The following is a 22320-nucleotide window of genomic DNA, read 5'->3' as shown; positions in this document are numbered from 1 at the left end:
CTTACTGTATATATATATATATATATATATATATGCAGATATATATGTATACATATACATATATATCTGCATCATTTGTCTCATCCAACCCCTTTCCCCCACTCACATAACTACCATCTTAGTCCAATTCTTCATCACCTCTTACCTAAGCTATTGCAATGGTCTCCTAACTTTTGGAACCTCCTCACCCCTTCAAATCTAACAGCTCTGAGGATGAATTACATATTGAAAATGAGAATTTCCAGTATATAATGAAGCGGTGTGACTGAAGTGTCATTAGGGGCTCTCTTTTGGAGCCTTTGAGCCTTTATGGGGCTCTTAGGAAAGGGTCCTCTCCAAGTTCTTATTCTCTAAATAACTTCCAAATTTATCTTTTTTTCCCATTCCCCTGTAGGGGAGAAGTCACTCTAGGAGAGTAGGGAAAGGTATAGGGACAGATTGGAATGACTGGTTATGGAAAGATCATTGAGTTACTTAGCTTAAATATTTTCTGTCTAGACAAGAAGTGATATGGACAAGTCAAGAGCCCTGAACTTTAAATTTGGAGACTAGGCACAAAGACAACTTCAGATATCAACTAACCCTGCAGAGTTTCATGAGCCTCATCTGTGAAATGGGAATAATATTTAATTTAATGGGAATAAAATCTGTCTCGTAGAGTTGTTTATAAAGTTCTTTGCAAATGGTGGCGGTTAGTTTATGTTTTCAGAAAATTATCTGAACTATTAATTCATAATAATTTTCCAATTATAATTAAGATTTTTGAGAAGATTGCAGAATAGCCTTATAAGTAATAATAATAATTATTATGATGAGGATGATCAAGTAGGCAGCACAGTGGAGCTGCCAGGTCTTGAGTTAGGGAGACCTGAATTTAAATTTGCTTCAGACATTTACTAGCTGTGTGACCCTCAGCAAGTCACTTCACCCTGTTTGCCTCAGTTTCCACTTCGGTAAAATGAGCTGGAGAAGAAAATGACAAACAACTCCAGGATCTTTGCCAAGAAAAGCCCAAATAGAATCCTACACAACTGAACAACAACACTACTACAGCATTAGCTAGCATTTATATGATGCATTAAGTTCCGCAAAGCCCTTTCCATGTAATTATTTCATTTGATCATCTCAGCACCCCTGCAAGGTAGGTACTAGTACTGTCATACCCATTTTTTAGAAGGGAAACCTGGAACCCAGAGTGGTGAAGTGATCACAGTCCAGTGTTAGAGACAGCTCCTAACTCCAAGTCAGCACTTTGTCCACTACATTGTATAAACCCAAATTTATAAATTATTATTGCTGTTGTTATTTTGTTCGCCTGGCATTGATAATGCACATTATGGAATCTCTCTCCACCATGCAGACAAGCACCTGCTCTGAAACTTAGTCTGAGAGCTCAAATGACTTGTCTAGGACCAATCAGTCAGTATGTGTTGCAGACAGGATTTGAACTCAGGTCTTCTGGACTCCAAAGCTGGTTCTCCATTTACCTTTTCAGTTTGACTGTTGTCACCAGAGATAAATATAATAATAGGGTATAGGATTTAGGGAAGTTGGATTCAGTCACAGAATCTAAGTACTCTTAAGGACCTCAGAGATCCCCGAGACCAACACTTATCCAGGGTATGACAGCACTTCCCTAATTACTGATTATCTGTAAGCTCTCTTTCCTTTTATTTTGCCTCTGATTGGAAAGTGCCATGAAGTCTGGCCGGTATCCCTCTTTCAGGGAAGATTTAAGCAGGGATTTTAATGGGGAAACCAGTTCGGAGCATTCTCTGAAGCGATATTCACTGTGTGGCTCCAAGGATGCATTTGAAAAGCACCAGGCTTGCCTCTCCTGGCAAGGACCAAAGGCACTGCCTCATGAAAAATAAATCTGGGAGTTGTTTCCCCAGTGACATCAAAAGCCACTTGAGAGCTAGGATCGGGTCTTACCTTTTTTTCTATCCCTTTCTCTCTAACCTCATTCCTAGTCCAATGCTGGATTTGTCAGGGAATGCTACTGAATTTAATGAAGTGAAATTCAAATTTTAATAATCCTTACTGCCAGTGACCCAGAGTTGACTCTTTCTTTCCATTTAGAGAAGTCACCACCTCCTGTGTTTCCTAGATAAAATAATAATAATTTATCATCTCTCTTACTTAAGGATGGCTATGTCTTAAAATTTCTCTGGAACTGGGTGATAAATGAAATTTCAACTCCAAGGAATACCTTCTGTTTTCTTCCTGAGATTCTGTTCATCAGTCTTGGGCATTGGCAGACCTGGACTCTTCTCAAATCCTTTTGGAACTAATGAATACTTTGGGGGCTTTGATAGCAAATTGTAGGGGAACATTAATACAGAGTGAAGCAGGTGACTATTTAAGACATTTCTAAAATAATTTAAAAGCTATCTTGTGGAATGGATGCATTTGATGACATGGTAAGTTTGGTAGCTGTAAATAGACACTGGGATCATTTCTTCCCTCTAATTTATAGGGCTGCCTTAATTCAAGGGTACTCACAGGGAACTATTTTGGCCCCTGGCAATTTTTTTTCAGCTCATTTATTCTTCTATCTCTAAGCACTTTGAAACTTTAAATGCCTAATTTTACATGAGACAAGCTTACACTAGAACCATCTGGTGTATCCAGGTGACGGCTTGATTCTAAACTTGGTTTATTAGATGCTTGGTGTTTGCATGTTGCATGTAACTTTTCTTTCAGAGTGGTTATTTTAGCATTTCTCCTCAAAGACAGTGGCTATTGTATTTCTTTGAGAGACCTTATGATTTTTGAAATATGACTTGCCTTCCTTAAAGACAGCCTAATTTTACCTTGGCATCCTGTTTTGTAGTCTGTTATGTGAAAAATAATTTGAAAAATGTGCCTCATTAAATAGTATATTTTTTCTTTGACCTTAATAGAGAATTATTAACCAAATATATTTGACATCTGACTTGTGACATTTTGCTAATGCTAACAATGTGTCTAGCTTAAAAATTCCCAGAAGTCACATCAGAAGTCCTTAGGGAAGACGGTTGCAAAAGTTTGCGATGTTTCAGGTGTCCAATGTCATATTCTCGGTAATGGGAAAGGAGATGTGTAAAAGTAAATAAAGTGAGCCTTAGAATCAGGAAGATCTGGGTTCAGGTCCAATTCCTGACTCATACTGTTTGTGGGATCCAACCTGTCAGTGACCCAATCAGCTCTGACCTTGAGTTGCAAAGCAGGTGCCAATCTAAATGGGGAAAGAATGTTTCCTTACTGGAAATCAATGAAATCATAGTTTCCTTCTCTATTCCTTCCCCACCCACCACCACCACTAATCATAATACTAATACTATGACTACTACTAATAAAAATAATAATATTTGTCCTTTATTTTCAAAGACCAACCACCTTTACTACATGATTAGAGAAAGAAGAAAGAAAGTTGATTATATTTCTCGTCTCCTTTTTTGTTTTTGCTCCATATTTGTCTTATCCTGTGAGTCAGACTATCTTTCATCTCTTGTTCCATTATTATGGAGGTAAGAGTTCATACTTGGAAGAGAGACAAAAGAAAGTGAAACCCAGAACTTGAAAGGTTATTTATTCCTAAAGGTGTGTGAGTTTCCTTTAAAACTACCAACAAAGAAGGGGAGAAGAAATAAATATTTCATTACTTGTAATTTATTCTTTAATTGTGGGGACTGTTTTTCATGGAACTTTGTAGGTTAAATTCCTAGTGGAAGCTGGATGATGAGGTGGATAGAGTGACTGAACTTGGAGTCCAGAAGACCACTTTCAAATCCTACCTACACACTTCCTAGCTATGTGATTGGAATTGGCCACATTGCTCAAATGTCAAAGGTGTGTTTGTCTAAAAGACTATTTTATAGAAATTTATACAAGGTGATCAGAACAAAAGATACAAGGACATTCTCAATGTCTCTCTGAAGAAACTTAGGAATCGATTGTGAGATAGGAGAGACACTAGTGTCCCCGCATCAAAGAAAGTGCTGTGTTCCAGGAATAATTACAGAATTATGGAAGTTCAAAAGAAATGTGAGATGTGTAAAATTAGAGATATCTCCATCCCAAATGGTCACATGGCCTATTTGTGCCCAACCTGTGGTAGAGTCTTCTGGGCTCATATTGGTCTGATCAGCCATAGTTGAACATATTGTGGGCACCTTGACCCCAATCTAGTGATGACATTTTGATTCTCTTTGAGTGTGAAGCACAACAACCAACTAACCGGTTGTATGCTACTGGGTATGTATCTTAACTTCTTTCTACCTCAGTTTCTCCAGCACTAAAATGGGCATAATAACAACATCTGCCTCCCATAGTTATGATCAGATGAGGCAATACTGTAAAATGCTTTGCAAACCTTAAACTCTATGTAAATGCTTGTTACAACGGGAAGTATAATTGTTATTTTGCTGCTTTCCCTGTGATAGGCACAAATTTTATTTTGAATAATGTTCATCTAGGACCTGACCTATTGGTTATTAGGACTAATATTCCATCTCCATTCATCCCCATCCTCCATTTTAATCACCCTTAGGTCATCTGGCATTTGGATTTAGCAGAGACCTAGGTTCAAATACTTTTTCCTCAGAGTGATTGCTGGGTAAGTCATATAAACACCCTGAGTCTGTTTCCTCATGTGTAAAATAGGAACAATAAAATCTTTAGTAACTATTCCCCAGGACTTTTGTTTGGCACATAGTATATACTAACTAAATAGGGGCAAGTAGGTGGTTCAGTGGACTGAGTGCTGGACTTGGAGACAAGAAGACTCATCTTCCTGAGTTCAAATCCAGCCTTAGATACTCATTATCTGAGTGACTTTGGGAGAGTCATTCACCCTGTGTGCCTTAGTTTCCTTATTTGTAAAATCAGCTGGAGAAGAAAATGGAAAACCACTCCAGTCTCTTTGCCAAGAAAACCCCAAATGTGATGGTGAAGAGTTGGACATGAATGAATATTGACTCAAAAGTAGTAAATGCTGTTTTTTATTTATTTATTCATTCATTCATTCATTTTTTTTTTAGTTTTTGCAAGGCAGTGGGGTTAAGTGACTTGCCCAACGTCAATTATTAAGTATCTAAGGCCAGATTTGAACTCAGGTCCTCCTGACTCCAGGGCCAGTGCTCTACTATCCAGTGTGCCACATAGCTGCCCCTCATCTGCACATTTAATGATGACTTTGTGTATATATCTATACAAGTTATTGATAAATGACCAGATTGATAAATTATCCAGAGTCAAACACAAATCCTTGGGCAAGCCATTGGCAATGTCCTCCCCACATTAATATTGAACCATTAACCAACACTGTGGGGAGCCAACCAGTTCAGAATCCCTCACATTTTACTGTTGTTTAATCCAAAACTCTCCAACTTCTCTACAATAATAGTATAAAATATTTTATCAAAAGCTTTATTAAAGTCAAGGTAAATAATATCCAGTGTTCCACTTATATATAACTGGAAATTATCTTAAAAGCTATCACCATTATCCCAGATAAATCTTTCACTTAAGAGATGAAGAATAGAATCTGAGAAACATGTAAATTGCCTAAGACCACACAGAATGTAGGAAGAGGCAGAAATGGGATTTGAACCTCTGTGCATTGCTTATTCCTTCTCTTAAACATTGCTGCCCATACTGATCATTGGGACCAGACAGAATTACTATTTCATCTTCAAAAGGATAATTACTTCAGATAATTGAAACTACTTCTCATGTCTTCCTTCCCCCACCACCATTTTCTCCTTTCTTTCTTCTACCCGTCTACATAGTTCAAAGTCTTGAGTCCTTCCACCATTTTTACTGTCCTTCTCTGGACACCTTGTAGTTCTTTCTCTAATATGGTGCCAAGAATTAAGCATGATATTCTAAGTAGTGTTATTAGGGAACATATATAGTGAGGGGGCAGTTCTTGTTACAGGATGCTACATTTACCTTTCTTAATGAGGTCTGACATTATAATACCTTTCTAGATTACTTAATCACATTTTTCCTTCATATTGTGTTTAACACCACTAAGATCCCCGGATCTTTTTCGAATGAGATGGTTCTCCCCATCTTCTACTTCTTTTGAAGATCAGTTTAATCCTTTAATATTTAACTTCTATTACATTTTTATCTTACTAGACAGGATCCAGTATTTCAAGTTGTCAAGACCTTTTTGGAATCTAATCTGTCATCAGGTTTATGAGTCATTTCTCCCAATTTTGTGTTGTCTCAGAATGTAATATCATGTAAACTTGTCCTGAGTCATTGATTAAAAAAATTTGTTAAAGAGCTCAAGACTTAGCCAAGATTGGCATACTTCTACATGTTGGGTAGACTTTTTACAGAGGATTTGTGCAGGGTCATGGAGAAGATTTACACAGAAAAAGAAGGTATGACTGACTGGCAATCTGGACAACTAAAGAGAGTCTCCATATTGAGACCACAGATTGGGTGAAAATTTCAAGCATTGTTTAATGTTTCCCCAGCATATGTTTTATCTTCCTAATTGATTTTCCTTAAGGTGTTTGTCAATATATTTTTTGTATTTTCCACAGTGCTGCATACATTGTCACTTAATAAATTTCTATTAAGTAAGTAAAACATAGAGAAAATGTTAGGATTTTAGGATTATATTATATTGTGTATTATTATTATATTATTATTATTTAGAGCTAGACCTCAGAGTTAGATCAATCTCCTCATATTACTGTTGATGAAACTGAGCCACAGAGAAGTTGAATGATTTCCCATGAGATCACACAGCTTGTCAGTGACTGGGGCAGGATTTGAACCCAGATATAGGTGATAGCTGGAAGTTCACTGTCCCCATAGTCTGATAGATGCTGCCTCTTGATTGTATGGACAATAATGAACTAATTGGAATAGTCTTCTAATAATCTTGAGTTAGACTTTTTTCTTTAACGAAGCCAGTATGGTGCCAGTCTAGCCATTAAATAAATACTAGACTGAATTAGAATTTCATAGTTAACTACATGAACCTTTGGAAGAATCATTTAATAGCCGTGTGGATCCTAATTACAATCTATTGAAGAAATTGTTGCTTTAATTGGTTTTTCCTTATGAACAACTTGAAGTAAATTGTGTGGAAATGACTAAGAAGGCTGAATGTACTCTTTTATCCCCAACAACTCAATAGAATTATTTTCCAACATTTCTTTAGAGTTCTGTTAGAATATTGTTAGGCTGTCATTGTAGGTTCTTCCTCATTGTTTTTTTTTTTTAATTTTTGCAAGGCAATGGAGTTAAGTGACTTGCCCAAGATCACACAGCTAGGTCATTATTGAGTGTCTGAGTCTGGATTTGAACTCAGGTCCTCCTGACTCCAGGGCTGGTACTCTAACCACCACACCACCTAGCTTCCCCATCATTGGTTTTTAAGTGAATATAACCATTTGTCAATTGATAAGTATTCATTACTAGATGTTACCTCTCCCCATATAGAGACCCTTCTATCTTTTTCCTCAATTGACAAACTATTATTAGGCATCAATAATGAAAATGACTTCTACAATGAAAGTCGCCTGTCTTTTACATGAACTTGACTCTTTTCTCCAGTGATGCTTGGTTTACCACTTTTTGAGGAAAAAAATCTTACAATGGCAGTCTTCTACTGGGCTTATGAATGCTTGTACTTAACTTCCATAGTTTACTTCTAGTAGTTCTAAGGGTCATAAGATTGTGGGTTAGTTCTGCTTTTTTTGGAGTAATATAGAATAAAATGACTTTCTTTATCCTATAACAAAACTTTCAGATATTTAAAGACAACCATGCCATTTTATGTCATCTGCAGCCAGGTGGCACAGTGGATAGAGCACTAAAATTGGAATCAGAGTTCTCATCTTCATGGGTTCAAATCCAGCCTTAGACACTTACTAACTGGGTGACCCTGGTCAAGTCATTTCACCGTTTGCTTCAGTTGCCTCATCTGTAAAATGAGCTGGAGAAGGAAATGACTATGAACCAATAGGATCTATGATTTGATAGACTCATGCCCACTGGACAGCCCCTTAGGTTTGCTCAGGATGGATCATCACTCTCAAGTGGTTGCAGGTGACTCCTAATTGGTGACTACTTTCTTGGTTGCCTCTATGTCCTATTGCTCAGATCCTTGGAACACATGGGGTGTTTGTGAAGGACTGATGGTGTGTAAATTCCTGCCTCATACCCTTTACAGGATAAATAGGTTGCTTTGTTAAGTTTGTATAGGTCCTGCTGAGTGCTGTCCCTTGTAAACCATTATCTTACATACAGACCTGCGGAAGGGAAAGAAGAAGCAGTGTCAGTTTTCACTAAGGCTGAAAGAGACTGGTTATTCAAGGAGAACCAGAGAAGTGATATAGTACACAGGAAAGGTCAATGGATTTGGAGTCCTTGGTTCCTTGCATAATCTCGGTTACATCATATTACCTTTCTTTTCTCAGTTTTAACTTCTGTAAAATGGATTTACATTAGATGGTTTCTGTGGCCTCTTCTGGTCCCATATCCTAGGATCCCTTAAGTTATAGCATACACACACATATAGGCGTGAGTGTACATTGTCTTCAGTATTTGTTTAATTAAAAATATGAAGAGAAATAAAGAGTTAAAAACTCAAGCTTTGGTGATGCATATCTCTCAGAGAAGAGTCTCGTTTTGATTGGAAGCTCTGCTACTAAATGCATTAAGAATAGAAAGGAATTGGGATATGTTTTGAAACCTACAATGAAATTTATTTCTGGCTACTATTTTCACTTAGGAATATTATTCCTTTATGGTTCTTATCAAATATATGGACCTGTGAGTTTCTTCTTTTTATCACTTCTGTATTTCATACACAAGTTTTCTCCTTCTGACAGACCAGTTTTCTTTTTCAATGATTGGTATTTTTGTTGCATTTGGATGAGACCTTTGATTTCATTAATAAAGAGAGATTCTTGGTGAGGAAACTTCCTCTGCCCATGAAAACTAGCAAGTTCTCTTGCCATTTCTAGCCTTAGAGAGTTGTCTTGATCACCAAAAGTTTAAGTGACTTGTACAGGGGGTGTGTGTGTGTGTGTGTGTGTGTGAGAGAGAGAGAGAGAGAGAGAGAGAGAGAGAGAGAGAGAGAGAGAGAGAGAGAGAGAGAGAGAGAGAGAAAGAAGAGAAGAGAAGAGAAGAGAAGAGAAGAGAAGAGAAGAGAAGAGAAGAGAAGAGAAGAGAAGAGAAAGGTAGGACTTGAATATAGGTCAACCTAACTGAGGTCTGATTTCAAACTCCTCCTGCCTCTTTGTTCATTTAATCCAGATATTAGTGCCTATCTATCTATCTATCTATCTATCTATCTATCTATCTATCTAATATATATATATATATATATATATAAAATCCATATATCTACTAATAGACATATACTGTAGAGATGCATTACTTTATATACTTGGACATAAAATATGGTATAAAGGGTTTATTATCCAGGATAAAGATGATCAGAAAAGGAGGTGATATGTTCACATACTAATGAAGAGGGATGATAGTTAACTAAGTAGTCCAAATACCTCATTAGAATACACAAATGATAAAAAAAATGTTCCTTACTTTAGTATTTTTCAGAGGATCTGAAGGTTCAGAAATGGGAGGATTTTCCCTCATGCTGATTGATTCTTGCCTGCATCCTTCTATAGATCATCCCCAAGGTGGTCACCTAATACATAGGTATTTGCCTCAGGTTCTATTAACATCTTTTAAAAGTTGATATCATTTTTTTGAAGTCTCCTAGATTTGCCCAATACATTTATCCCTCCTTCTGCCCAGAGAACCATCACTAATAGCAAAGAACATTTTTTCTTTTCAAAGAAAAAAGAAAAAGACTTCTCCATCTGTTGATGTTACATGGTATTCTAAGGCTGCACACAGACCATCTATCCCTCTTGGTCTGTGATCAGCCAAGCTCTTAATCTCATCAGACAGTATCTTCTAGGAAGTGAGCATCACGCATGGCCTGCTGCTCGCTTTGGCCTCAATGACCAGCCAACTCACTTTTTCTAAACCTGATTCTCTTTTGGTCTCTTTGATGCTACTTTTTGCATGGGATTTACTGTGGCATGATGTATTTTCGCTACCTTTGTCCACCACATATCTCTGTGCTGTCTCCTGCATGAGCAGCCATTTTTTCTTGTTTGGAGATGGTGGGATTCCCCAAGCCCACTATTCAGCATGACCTGGAGAATTCTGGCTTATAGAAGATGGATTTTGGGGCAGCTTTGGTGGAGTGGATAGACACTGGTCCTGGAGTCAGGAGGACCTGAGTTCAAATCTCACTTCAGTTACTTAATAATTTACTTAGCTGTGTGACCTTGGGCAAGTCACTTAATCCCATTGCCTTACAAAAAAAGAGGAAGATAGGTTTTTATTTCAGGGAAAAACTGGAGTTCCTTGAAATGATTTCCCAGATGTCACTCAGTCCTGTTTTTCCCTCACCCATTCACCCATTATTGGATGCAGTTCACAGTCCTCTGTTCAAGATTTTAATTTTAAAGATCTATTTCCATCCCACTGCCACCCTGGAGTAGCCTGGATAATCGGTTGCCCTAAAGTTTTGGTGCAGTTATTAACTATCATAATTTAAACTACTTTGGAACAGTCCATGATACATCTCTATATCTATCCATGCATATCTGTCTATCTATCTAGTAATATATGCATACTACTATATATACCTACTTATAAATTATATATACACATATATGCAATAATATATATTTATATCTATTATGAATATAGTAATATCCATATGTTCTAGTGTATATATATGTAATAATATACCTAAGCATGTGTGTGTATGTATATGTATTATGATATAATACACTCAATATTTAAGCAGTGTGGACTATTTACTTTGAATCTCTTCTCCTTTCATTATCATTGTAGCATGGGGATATTCATGGGTTGGGTCTGTGGCTTATGCCCCACACAAAACATCCATTAAACAGAAGAAGGTTGTCATCAAAGCTGTGGCCTTAGCTCATTTTAATCAGATAGTTCTATCAATCCTCCTAGTTTCCTTTCTTAGAGTTGGGTGCCCACTGGTGGACATCACTAGAAATTCATAATACAAAGGATTGGTACTATCTTAGAAATCAGTTAATCAGCAAACATTTATTAAATACCTACTAGGGACCAGACATTATTGATACAGGGAGTTCTCCATTAAGAAGGCTCATCTATCTATGAAGGGCAGCATCTTCTCTACACTTGTCTTGTGGAGTTGACTAAAATAGTAAAGGGACTTGGCTATAGTCACACAACCAGTATATATTTTTTTCTTTTTCTTAAGATTTTATTTATTTTGAGTTTTACAATTTTTCCCCTGAATTTACTTCCCTCCCCCACCCCTCACAGAAGGCAATTTGCCAGTCTTTCCATTGTTTCCATGGTATACGTTGATCCAAATTGAATGTGATGAGAGGGAAATCATATCCTTAAGGAAGAAAAATAAAGTATAAAAGATAGCAAGATTACATAATAAGATAACGTCCCCCCCAAATTAAAGATAATACTCTTTGGTCTTTGTTTAAACTCCACAATTCTTCTCTGGATACAGATGGCATTCTCCATCGCAGACAGCCTCAAATGGTTCCTGGTTGCTACACTGATGGAATGAGCAAGTCCATCAAGGTTGATCATTGCCCACATGTTGTTGTTAGGGTGGACAGTGTTTTTCTGGTTCTGCTCATCTCACTCAGCATCAGTTCATGTAAAACATTCCAGGCTTCCCTGAATTCCCATCCCTCCTGGTTTCTAATAGAATAATAGTGTTCCATCACATCCATATACCACAGTTTGTTAAGCCATTTCCCAATTGAATGACATTTACTTGATTTCCAATTCTTTGCCACCACAAATAGACAGCCAGTAGATATTAAAGGCTTGTGGGATGCAAAGGCAACCATAAAACAGTTCCTGCCCTCAAGGAATTTATATTCCACCAGGAGGAACTTGTATAATATATAAGTGACTATAAAATATATAAGGAGCTTTTGCCTGCAAAATCACACAGCAGATCTGGGACACAATTGGAAATGGGGCAAGGCTAGGCAAGAGCTTCTCTGTCACATGCACACACATACATGCACATACATGCATACATGCATGCTGCATGTTCTATATTTACAGTAACAAGCACCCAAAACATCTATCATCACTTTTATTTAATAATTGTTGAATCATTAGCATGTAAAGTCTATTCCAAAGTGTGGCAGGAATAAGCAAATCTGGTATTACTAAAAAAATTCAGGCTTTAAAAAGAGCTTTACATTTATTATCTGCACCTTTTGATGCTGATGCTGTTTTCATCTCCATTTTACAGATGAGGAAACTGAGGCAGAGAAAGGTTGTGTGACTTGTCCAGAATACACACAGGAGTCAAAGACAATTTTGAACTCTATTCTTCCTGATTCCATGTCCCATGAGCTATGTCATCCTGTCTGTCTTTTTCTTATTAGCAAGCCTTCTATAAACAAGAAAATCCTTATTACCCAGCCTCTTTCTCCCTTTCATTTGCTAATGGCTTTAAAGTCATAATTCATTGTTCCCAGCTCTGTTTTTCCTCTACCATTTTCTCCTCCCTCTCTTTAACTTTTCTCTCCTTGTTCTTCCTCCTTCCCAACCCCCACTCTGCCTCCCACCCCTCTTCAACTCAATATGGAGTCTATACAGGCTTTGTATACTTTTATGTTTGATAAATTATAGATGGCATTTTTCCTTTAAGGGCTGTTAAGTGATGCACATGTAGCAAATGGGTGGTGAATTTTGCAGAAGATAAATAATCATTATGAAGAGTTATCCTTACAAAAGGCATAATTATCAGATTTTAAAAGAAAAATACATAAAAGAAGAAATTTCAGTGTTTGATAAATATTAGCTAACTTTTAAAGTTCTTCTCTTTGTTTCCTTTCTATTTATGTACCTATTTTACTTCCCACTTCCCTGACTTTTTCTAATCCTTAAGTCAAATCTATTTTCTTTTCCCTTTTGAGATGTCTAAATCATTTAAAATATTCTCCTGATGATTTTTATTGGAAAGATTGTAGAAAAGCAGTCATACTAAAACATTGTTGGTGGAGCTGTGAATTGGTTTGGTTATTCTGGAAAGCAATTTGTAATAATGCAAATAAAATGACTAAAATATTCATGGTCCCTTTACCCAGAGATTCCTTAAGGAGTTCAGTAACAAGAAGAAAACTTCCCTTGTAAGAAAATACTTATAGCAATACTTTTTTATATTAGTGAGGAATAGGAAACAAAGTTAGATGTTTAGTGACTGAAAGACAGCTAAACAAATTGTAGTCCATGGATGTAATGGAAGAAATGTGAAATATGGCACATACAGAGAAGCCTGGAAAAAATTGAACTGTTGCAAAATGAATTAAGCAGAACCAAAAAGCAATGTGAGATAACACCTTCCTGTTCCCCATCGCAAAGGCATATTGCATGGAACGGCAGACTTTTCATTGTGTTAGTTGGATTTGATTTTCCATCATTGTTAAGAGAAATATCTTTCAATGTAAAGAGAGAGATAAAGGGGAAATTGAAGCAAGCAAAGAGTATCAATGAAAACATATTAAAAAGCTTTCTTTTCTTCTCATTTATTGGGAAGATTGTTTTCTTCTCCCTTTGTGATTCCAGCCCTTCCAAATAGGTGCTCAATCTTTTATTTCCAATTTATTTCAAAGAGAACAAGATTATGGGCTAATCATGATAGAAATAATTTTTCCTTATGGCATTCTTTTTTTATTTTTGCAAAGCAATTGGGTTAAAGGACTTGACCAAGGTCACACAGCTAGGTCAGATTTGAACTCAGGTCATCCTGACTTCAGGGCTGGTGGTCTATCTACTGTGCCACGTAGCTGCCTCCATGTCATTCTTTATATGCATAAATCTATTTTTCTGTGACAATTGAAAAGAAATGAAAGGAATGAAGTCTGATTAGGGATTCAGAAGACTTAAGTTCAGATCTTGGTTATGCCCTTACCTCCGAATTAGGACAAATCACTTCAATTCCACGATCTTCAGCCTCATTTTCTATAGGTGAACATTTGCCATTCTACCTCACATGCCTCTCCTCAGTCTTATCAGTCTGTCTGTCTGCTCTCTGGTCTGTCTTTATCTCTTTTTAAAACAGAGCTGTTTTCCCTGGAATTCATGAATTTTTTTCTGTACCTTAAAATTTGTTTTTCAAATATTTCTTTCAAATAATTTCTTTTGCAATCCTTTGGCTTTCAGAACACCATATATTGTTTATCTAATTCATTTAAAAACATGAAAACAAAATTTATTTTAAAACCTTATTTTTTCAGACTACAAAAGGTGTCCAGGATACCCAAAAGATTAAGAGCCCCTGAGCTAAATTTAGTCATCGCTTTTCTGTGTACAATGCTGCTATTGCAACAATGCAGGTGTGAGACCAAGAGGATCTGAGCCAGGATAGTGGTAATGACAGAAGAAAGAAGATAAATTTTACTAGGCTTGGCAACAAATTGAGTATACAGTGTGAGAGATGGTGGATGACATTTAGGTATGAGCCTGGGGTGAAGCTCATTTGATCCTCATAAGTTTTTATTATCCCCATTTTAAAGATGAGGAAACTAAGGCTGAGAGAGGTTTTGCCAGTTGCCCAGGGTCAAACTAGCTAATAAGTGTCTAAGACAAGATTTGGACCCCTTTCTACCTGACCCCATCCCTCTATTCACTAAGACTGCCTATAGAAACAATCCTAGTTTATCTCTGGTTTGCTGAATAAAATTATTATATTCCCCAAAAGGCAATTGGGATGTTAGGAGAGCTCATAATGCTCCTCACTCCATTTCTACTATCAGCCCAATAAGCAATGCTTCCCCCCCACCAAAGTTGAATAAGAAACTATATACTTCTCTTACTAATAATATATTTCATTCCAGAATTTGGGGGGATTATTGTCAATGAGTAAGACAGTCTTCCTCATGCTACTCTCTCAAAGTTGAGAGTTAAACTTTCTGTCCCTTTATAGGAAAGTATATCTCTATGGTCCTTTTTCTTAATTATTCGCTTAAATCCAGAAAAAATATTTTTTCTTTGAAACATATTTCATTGAGTTCAGCTTGCAATATTTTATGCCTCTTGGTCCAGCCAATGATACTGACCAGTATGAAAGAAAAAAGCATGTCCATTTCCTATCCATTTTAATCCTGGACCAAAAGCAACTTTTTTTCTTTAAAAATTGTATACTTTGAAAAAGAAGAAATTGTTTTTTTTAAAAGTCTAGAGAATTAATTTTCTTTCATCATAGATGTTACCTGAACAATGATACTTGGATGGGTTTTTATTTCTTATGTTTAATCACTAGAGACTTTGCAATATTATTTAGCATAATGACATAGTATATACTTGCTGTTTATTGAGTACTTTATGACTAAATTAGGCCAATAGGTACATAGTAAACACTTATTATTATTATTTCTTGAGTCTTTAATGACTAAGTGAGATGTGGGAAGCTAAGATGGCAGGAAAACTTATCTTTGTGAGTTCAAATCTGACCTCAGGTACTTACTGGGTGAACCTGGTGAAGTCCCTTAATTCTATTTATCCCAGTTTCCTCGTCTATAAAATGAACTGGCAAAGGAAACGACAAAACTGTTTCAGTTCTTTTTCCAAAAAATACTCCAAATGGGATCATAAAGTGTCGATCACAACTGGAAAAACCACAAAAATGACTTTGGATTTAGAGAACCCATGTTCAATCTCATCCCTGCCACTTATCAAGCCTGTGTGACCTGGGACAAATATTATTTGATCTCTTTGAGTCTCAGTTTCCTTTTCTGTCAAACGAGGGAATTGGAATCAATAACTTTGACCATCCTTTCCAGTTATCCCATGAGTATTTTATTTAAAAGCCCGGATGGAGAAATTGAAAAGGGTGACCACCAGAGGGCAGGCTTGTTTTATCATGAAAATCGTTTTCTCAGTTCCTACATGTAAATAAATAAGACCCATTTTCACAGTTGGTATCCTTAGGCTGATGCTAAATTGCTTACACTTTTGGTCCCTTCATTGTATTTTTAGAAATCCTTGTCATTAAAATCACAGGGGAGCAACTGATTAAGGATTCCACTTCAGGTCCTAGCAAAGGGACCTTAGGATCTTTTAGTCTAAAGCTGCCATTTTAGGGCAAAGGAACTGAGGGCTAGAGGAAACAACAGCTCAACCCCTGGTCATGAAGACATTAAAAAGAGGGTGGGACCAAGGTGTCTTACCCTGATTTCCATAAATAATTTTCCTTTCTGGTCTTCCTATCTTACTTGATGAAATTTTTCTCCATAGTGTCACTAGATTGAACTCTGGAGTTTGGAGATTAGGATGGTTTTTGTTGTGCGTGACCTTACATTTTTGATGATCAAAATCAAAAGATTTGTTAACTTTTCTTCACCTGTGAGAACTTTGCTGTGAGATTTCACGAGATGGGTGGGTTGTGGAGTGGATAGAGTGTTGGAGATAACGTCAGAAAGATAATGCTTATTGGCTATGGGATTTTAGATAAATCAATTTAACTTCTCTCAGCTAATCGATCAGCACATTTAGTAAGAGTTTATTGCTTGCCAAGATCAGTGGATAAAGTGTTACACCCAAGTCCAAATCTGACCTCAGATACTATCTTTTAGTGTGACCCTGGATAAAATCCTATTTGCCTCAGTTTCTTCATCTATAGAAGGAGATGACAAACTATTCTGGTATTTTTGCCAAGAAAACACCAAATGAGTTCACAAAAATTGGACACAACTGATAAACAATTCAACAACAATATACAGCAATCTTAATGATAAAGCAATGCAACCAAAAAAGCCCCCATGTTAAATTCTTGATCTCAAAGACCTTACATTCTTGTGGAGGAAGACAACACACACAAAGTCACAATATCCACTGAAAAGCTCCAGGTATGGATGAAAGTTCTAGAAGGGAAGAACAGCCACAGGGAGTGAAGCTAGGGAAAGGGCTGGTAAGGTAGGCTCATTGCATTTCTGAGTTCAAAGTGAAACAGGATTTAGATGCCAATGAAGACAATCTTTTCATTTTATACATAACAAGTCTCGCCTTATGTTGTACTAGGGTGTGAGTATCTGGCAGATTTTGAACTAGGGTTCTTTGACCCCAAATCTTACCTTCTTTCCATATTATAATGTTCCTCTTATTTCCAGAGAATAGATGAATGTAAACTTGACATCTGGAATGTGCCTCAAGTCCCTTAGAAATGCCATTTTTTTTACCATCTTCTACCTTTGAGGTTATTTATTATTTTATATATTTATTACATCTTATATATAAAATTGTATTTATATTCATGCTATCAAATTTATAACACGAATAATTGAACTGATGAATTAAAATGTTACTTCTTAGAAAGTGTTTATATTTTTAGTTTAAAAATTTTAATGATTACTAGACAGCTATGTATTCTTTTGAAAATTTTATTTTTAATTTTCTTTGAATTAAATATTTCTTTTTTGGTTAAATAAGATAATCTTGCATAGTGGGTAGAGAACTAATCTTATCACCAGCAAGTCCTTGGTTCATGTCCTGCCTTTAATAGATGGGGATATGTTGTGTGTGTGTGTGTGTGTGTGTGTGTGTGTGTGTTATTAAGTGTCTGAGACTGGATTTGAACCCAGGTACTCCTGACTCCAGGGCCAGTGCTTTATCCACTGTGCCACCTAGCTGCCCCCTCCCATATATATTCTTGACAGCTTTCCAAAGAAAAGATAAAAACCAGCTGCTAGGCTGCATTGGTAAAAGAGCTTTTCTCATCAGAGGGTCCCTATGCCAATAAAATCATGGGCCCATTACAATATATAGGCCATAAATCTTGTTATTTTTGGATAAAGTAATCAGGAACCATTAAGGCTAATCCTCTACCTGATTGGAGTCCTGGAATATGAAAGCTGGGCAACTCACCTCATCACTTAACCCTGATTACACAAATGAGGAACTGAGGCCAAAGGAAATTTGTGATTTGTTTGAGTCACTCAGCCACTGAGGTGAAAAGTCTGGATTTGAATCCAGGGTTTTTGAGCCAATTCTGTGTTTGTTGAAACCATTATAATTCAGGTGTCTGAGAACTTTCATTCCCTTAATACTCTAGTTACAAAGATTTCTCAGGGAAAAGAATGTAAGAGGAATTTGGATGAGGATGTTCATCTGTAGGGAGAATAGTAGATATCATCAATTTTTACTAGTTTGCATGGAAGGGATTCAATTTAATTGCACAATAAGCAAATATTAAGACTCTAGTATGTGTGCCATGTGGTGCTTGTTAGGGCATGGGATATGAGAACAAATACAAGTGTTCCTTACTCTCAAGGAGTTTTTCATCTGTTAGAGGTAGTAACAAATAGATATTAAATTAAATGTAATATACTTATAAAGGGAGGCTGCTAACCTCATCAGGATAGGCCTCATATATAGGAGGTGAGCCTCCCTCCAAGCAGAGGGAAAAACTTGTGCCAAGAGATGGAACAGGATATACAGGTGGGCAGGTTAATCTGGCCTAGAAAAGAAAGAAGGAGCAAAATGAAGAAAAGGGAATGCCAGATGACTTTGTATTTTTTTCTAGATGTAAGAGGGGATGAGCCTGAGGAATATCATTTAGGAAGTTGTATGGAAGATAGATTAAATAGGGGGAGATACTTGAATGTTAAAAATCTAGGGGATAGCCTGAACAAGGGTGATGAGAGAAGTGAACCTATGAAAGATATATTGTAGAGGCAACAAAGACTTGACAACTGTTTGGTCATGGGGGTAGGGAATATGAGGGAGAAGAAAGTGTCCAGGGTAACCATGAGTGTGAACCTGGGTGACTGAAAGGATGGTGATACCCTTAAGAGACCAGAGAGGTTTAGAAGAGTAGAGACTTGAAAGAACTTCCCCTCACCTTACCTCCAATTTCAAGAGTAGACTGAATCCAAAGCACAATATGAGAGAAAAGATAAAAAGTTTTAAAAACTGAACTTATTACTAACAAGACATAGTGGATAGAGGGCTAGGCCTGGAGTCAGGAAGATTCATCTTCCTGGGTTCAGATTTGACCTCAGCCATTTACTGCTAGCTGGATGACCCTAGACAAGTCAATTAACCCTGTTTAAGTCATTTTTCTCATCTATAAAATGAGATGGAGAAGGAAATGGCAAACCACTCCAGTTTCTTTCCCAGGAAACCCCAAATGGGATCATGAAGAGATAACTGAAAAATGACTAAACAACAATTACCAACAGTTTCTCTGACTTTTGACAGTGATTGTGGGTCTGACTCACAAAAGAACAGAAATAGCACTGAGGTTAAAAACTACAAGAACTGAAGGTTCCTTCCCCATAGGAAAAGTCCTGATAGCTGCCTCAGTTCTCTGAAGAACTTACAGAAGCCAACAAAGATGAGCATGAAGATAGCATAGGCCAGATGGTAGTACAGTGGAGTGAAAAGACCAGTAAAAAAAAAAACTTAGTAGTTTGTAGCAGTGGAGAGAACAGATTGTAGCCAAATGAGATCTCCATACTTGCAAATGATATTGATAACCCTTTGTGGAAAAGAGCAACCTCATTGGAGGCAGAGGAGGAGTTCCTGGGGATATAACTGGAGTGGCAGGTTTTTCCCCCACATGGATTTCCCTGGTCATATGTCTCCTCATGAATATCCTTTCAGTAAGGGCAGCTGAGTGAAACGGTGGATAGAGCACTGGCCTTGGAGTCAGGAAGATGGGAGTTTGAATACAGCCCCAGAAACTTGGTGCTTCCTAGGGGACAAATCACTTCATCGTGATTGTCTCACATCCAGGGTCATCTCCAACTGTCTTGTTCGATATCTGACCACTAGACCTAGATAGAGAGTGAGCTGGTGACTTAGCATAGCACCCCTCACTCAAATCCAATTCATGCTTGTCATGGCATCACCTCTTTGATATCATGGTCTCCTTTGAGAATGCAGGATGAACATCATCATCAGCATCAGCAGCAGCAGCAGCAGCATCCTTCTTTCACTGTCCACAAAAATTTCTCTACACATATGCCCTCTCCCATACATGCCTTCCTATATGTTGTATTTTAGAGAACTTACTATATTGTACCTCTATTGTACTCTATTGTGTAAATGTGATAAAATTATAATTTTCTTTGCTATCATTTTTATTCATTCATTCATTCATCTATTCATTTCTTCATTCATTTTATTCAAGTTATTTTTTTTTGTCAGTAAAAAATTTGTCTTCTCTCCTTTTTACCTCCTCCCCATCTCACATTGAGAATGACAGGAAAATGAAACCCTAAGTATAAGCATGAATGATTAAGCAAAAAAAAAATTCCATGTTGACCATGTTCATAAAAAGATTTCATTAAGAGTCTTTCATCATTCTTTTGGGAAGAAGAAACACATTTTATCATTAGTACTCTGGAATCTTACATTGATCAGAGTCCCTAAGTCTTTCTAAGTTGCTTGACTTTAACATAGTGCTGTCATTGTATATAGATTGTTCTCCTGGTTCTGTTCACTTTATTCTGCAGCAATTCATATAAGTCTTTCCAGTTTTCTCTGAAACCATTTCATTTATCTTTTCTTCCATTATAGTAATATTCTATCACATTTATATAGCTTAATTGGTGTAGTCATTCCATGGGCTTCTTCACAAATTCCCATTTTTGATACTTCAAAAAAATCTATCAATATTTCTGTGCATTCTTAATTAGTTTGTTTTGGGATTTTAGTTTTAGGACTAATCTCTCTCTTTATTTGCCTTCTTCAAAATTCCTCCTTTTCCTTTCTCTTCTTCCCTTATTTGCCCCTTGTGTAAAATGTATTTTGGTATTCAACTCTCTGTCTCTGTCTCTGTCTTTGTCTCTGTCGTCTCTCTCTCTGTCTCTGTCTCTGTCTTTGTCTCTCTTCTTGTAATTCTCCCTTCCCCCTCCTTTGACCACTTCAGATAATAGTAGGATTCAAGTATCACTCTCCATTTCCCCACCTAGTATATTTTTCTTCCCTGTCTTTCAGTTCTTTCCCTAAGATCATCAAGATACCACAGAACAACAAATCAGACTCCTAGGACTCTAGTTAATGATAGAGTTTATAGAGTACATATCCATCATCCCTGCATATTTGAACATAAAACATCTTTCTTTGTTTAATCCTTTGTCACTGTTCAGTTCTCTTTACCTTTTTAATATTCCTCTTAACTCCAGGTTTTGAACTTCAGTGTTTCTGTGTATCCCATTTATAAACTCTTAAAAAACTGCTCACTTCATTCCTTCCAGTAATTCTAGTTGAAACTGTGTCCATGCTGGATTTTTCTTTGAAGCTTTTTATGTTCAAGTCTGGAGTTATTCTCTTCTGGGTTTGTATCTTGAGAATTCCTGTCACTTTTGGGGGTGGCATTATTTTTTCCTGTCATTTTTCCTGACTTTGCACTTGATTGGGTTCTGCTGGAGGGAAGGTCTGTGTTGATCCTGTTGTTACTTTCTTGAAATATCAGGTGATGTGTTATTCCAACGTCTCAGGGACAGCTCAGGTGTGATATCTGGAAGCTTTTGGTGCTCCCAAAGTGGACTGAGCTGAAGCAAAGTATTATTGCTTCCTATCTCCTTCCTCCCTTACCCACCCCCACCCATAATCTGAACTCTCTAAGTTCCTGACCTGGATCTGAGTCTAAAAACAATAGTAGATTCCTGCTGAACTCATCCTTTATCAGCCAACTGAGAGGAAAGCCCAGTTGCTTCAGAATCACCACATTACACATTCTTCACTGGTCTGGATTTCCTTCCCTGGTTATTTATCTGAAGGCTTCAGACCAGGCTATAAACTCATAGTCTCACTTTACTCTGTTTCTGGTATCTGAACCACATTTCTACTGCTGCTGATTTCTGAACTTATTCTTCTCTTTCTATGCCACCTAGGACTGTGGCCACTGCCAGTGCCAGGGAACTCCATATATATATGCCCATTCTCTGTGACTCGGAATTAAATACTTGGCAATGAAACTGCCCAATGAGAGCACTTTCTCTGGGCATAATTGGGACTTGCAAGCTATGATTTTAAGTTGATGGGCCTTGAAAGGGGGAGCGCTTTCAGAGCAGTCAACCTTGAGGTCTTAGCATAAGATTTGGCACATAGGAGACTCAATAAGTGTTGATTGATTAACATGTCAAAACCTCTTTCTTAAACCAATTATTCTTTTCTAGGATTTATAAGGGTGGGTAGACCATGACTTCAGTGTGACTGATATGTACTTATTGAGTATCTGTGAGGAAACCCTTCCATGTTGTGTTTAGTTTTCAGTATTTTGTGCTG

The 22320-nt window shown here is 37.1% G+C and overlaps 1 protein-coding gene across 11 annotated transcripts in view; it reads left to right on the top strand.

The window, feature by feature from the left end:
- The window catches only part of ANK3 (ankyrin 3), a 702796-nt gene that overhangs the window by 32749 nt on the left and 647727 nt on the right, over positions 1 to 22320 (top strand). For 2 of the 11 annotated variants that reach the window (XM_074232297.1, XM_074232294.1), the window contains exon 1: positions 9404 to 9681. The exons of 3 other annotated variants lie outside the window; for them this stretch is intronic. In XM_074232297.1, coding sequence (XP_074088398.1) covers positions 9542 to 9681 — 140 coding nt within the window. In that variant the 5' untranslated portion in view covers positions 9404 to 9541. Of the gene's footprint in view, positions 1 to 9121; positions 9198 to 9368; positions 9682 to 22320 lie in introns of those variants that run through there. 6 more of the 11 variants (XM_074232301.1, XM_074232296.1, XM_074232299.1 and 3 more) reach the window with 5 other exon arrangements.

Source organism: Macrotis lagotis, chromosome 4 (genome assembly GCF_037893015.1).
Source record: "Macrotis lagotis isolate mMagLag1 chromosome 4, bilby.v1.9.chrom.fasta, whole genome shotgun sequence".
NCBI lineage: Eukaryota > Metazoa > Chordata > Mammalia > Peramelemorphia > Peramelidae > Macrotis > Macrotis lagotis.
This window is presented reverse-complemented; position numbering and strand designations above follow the sequence as displayed.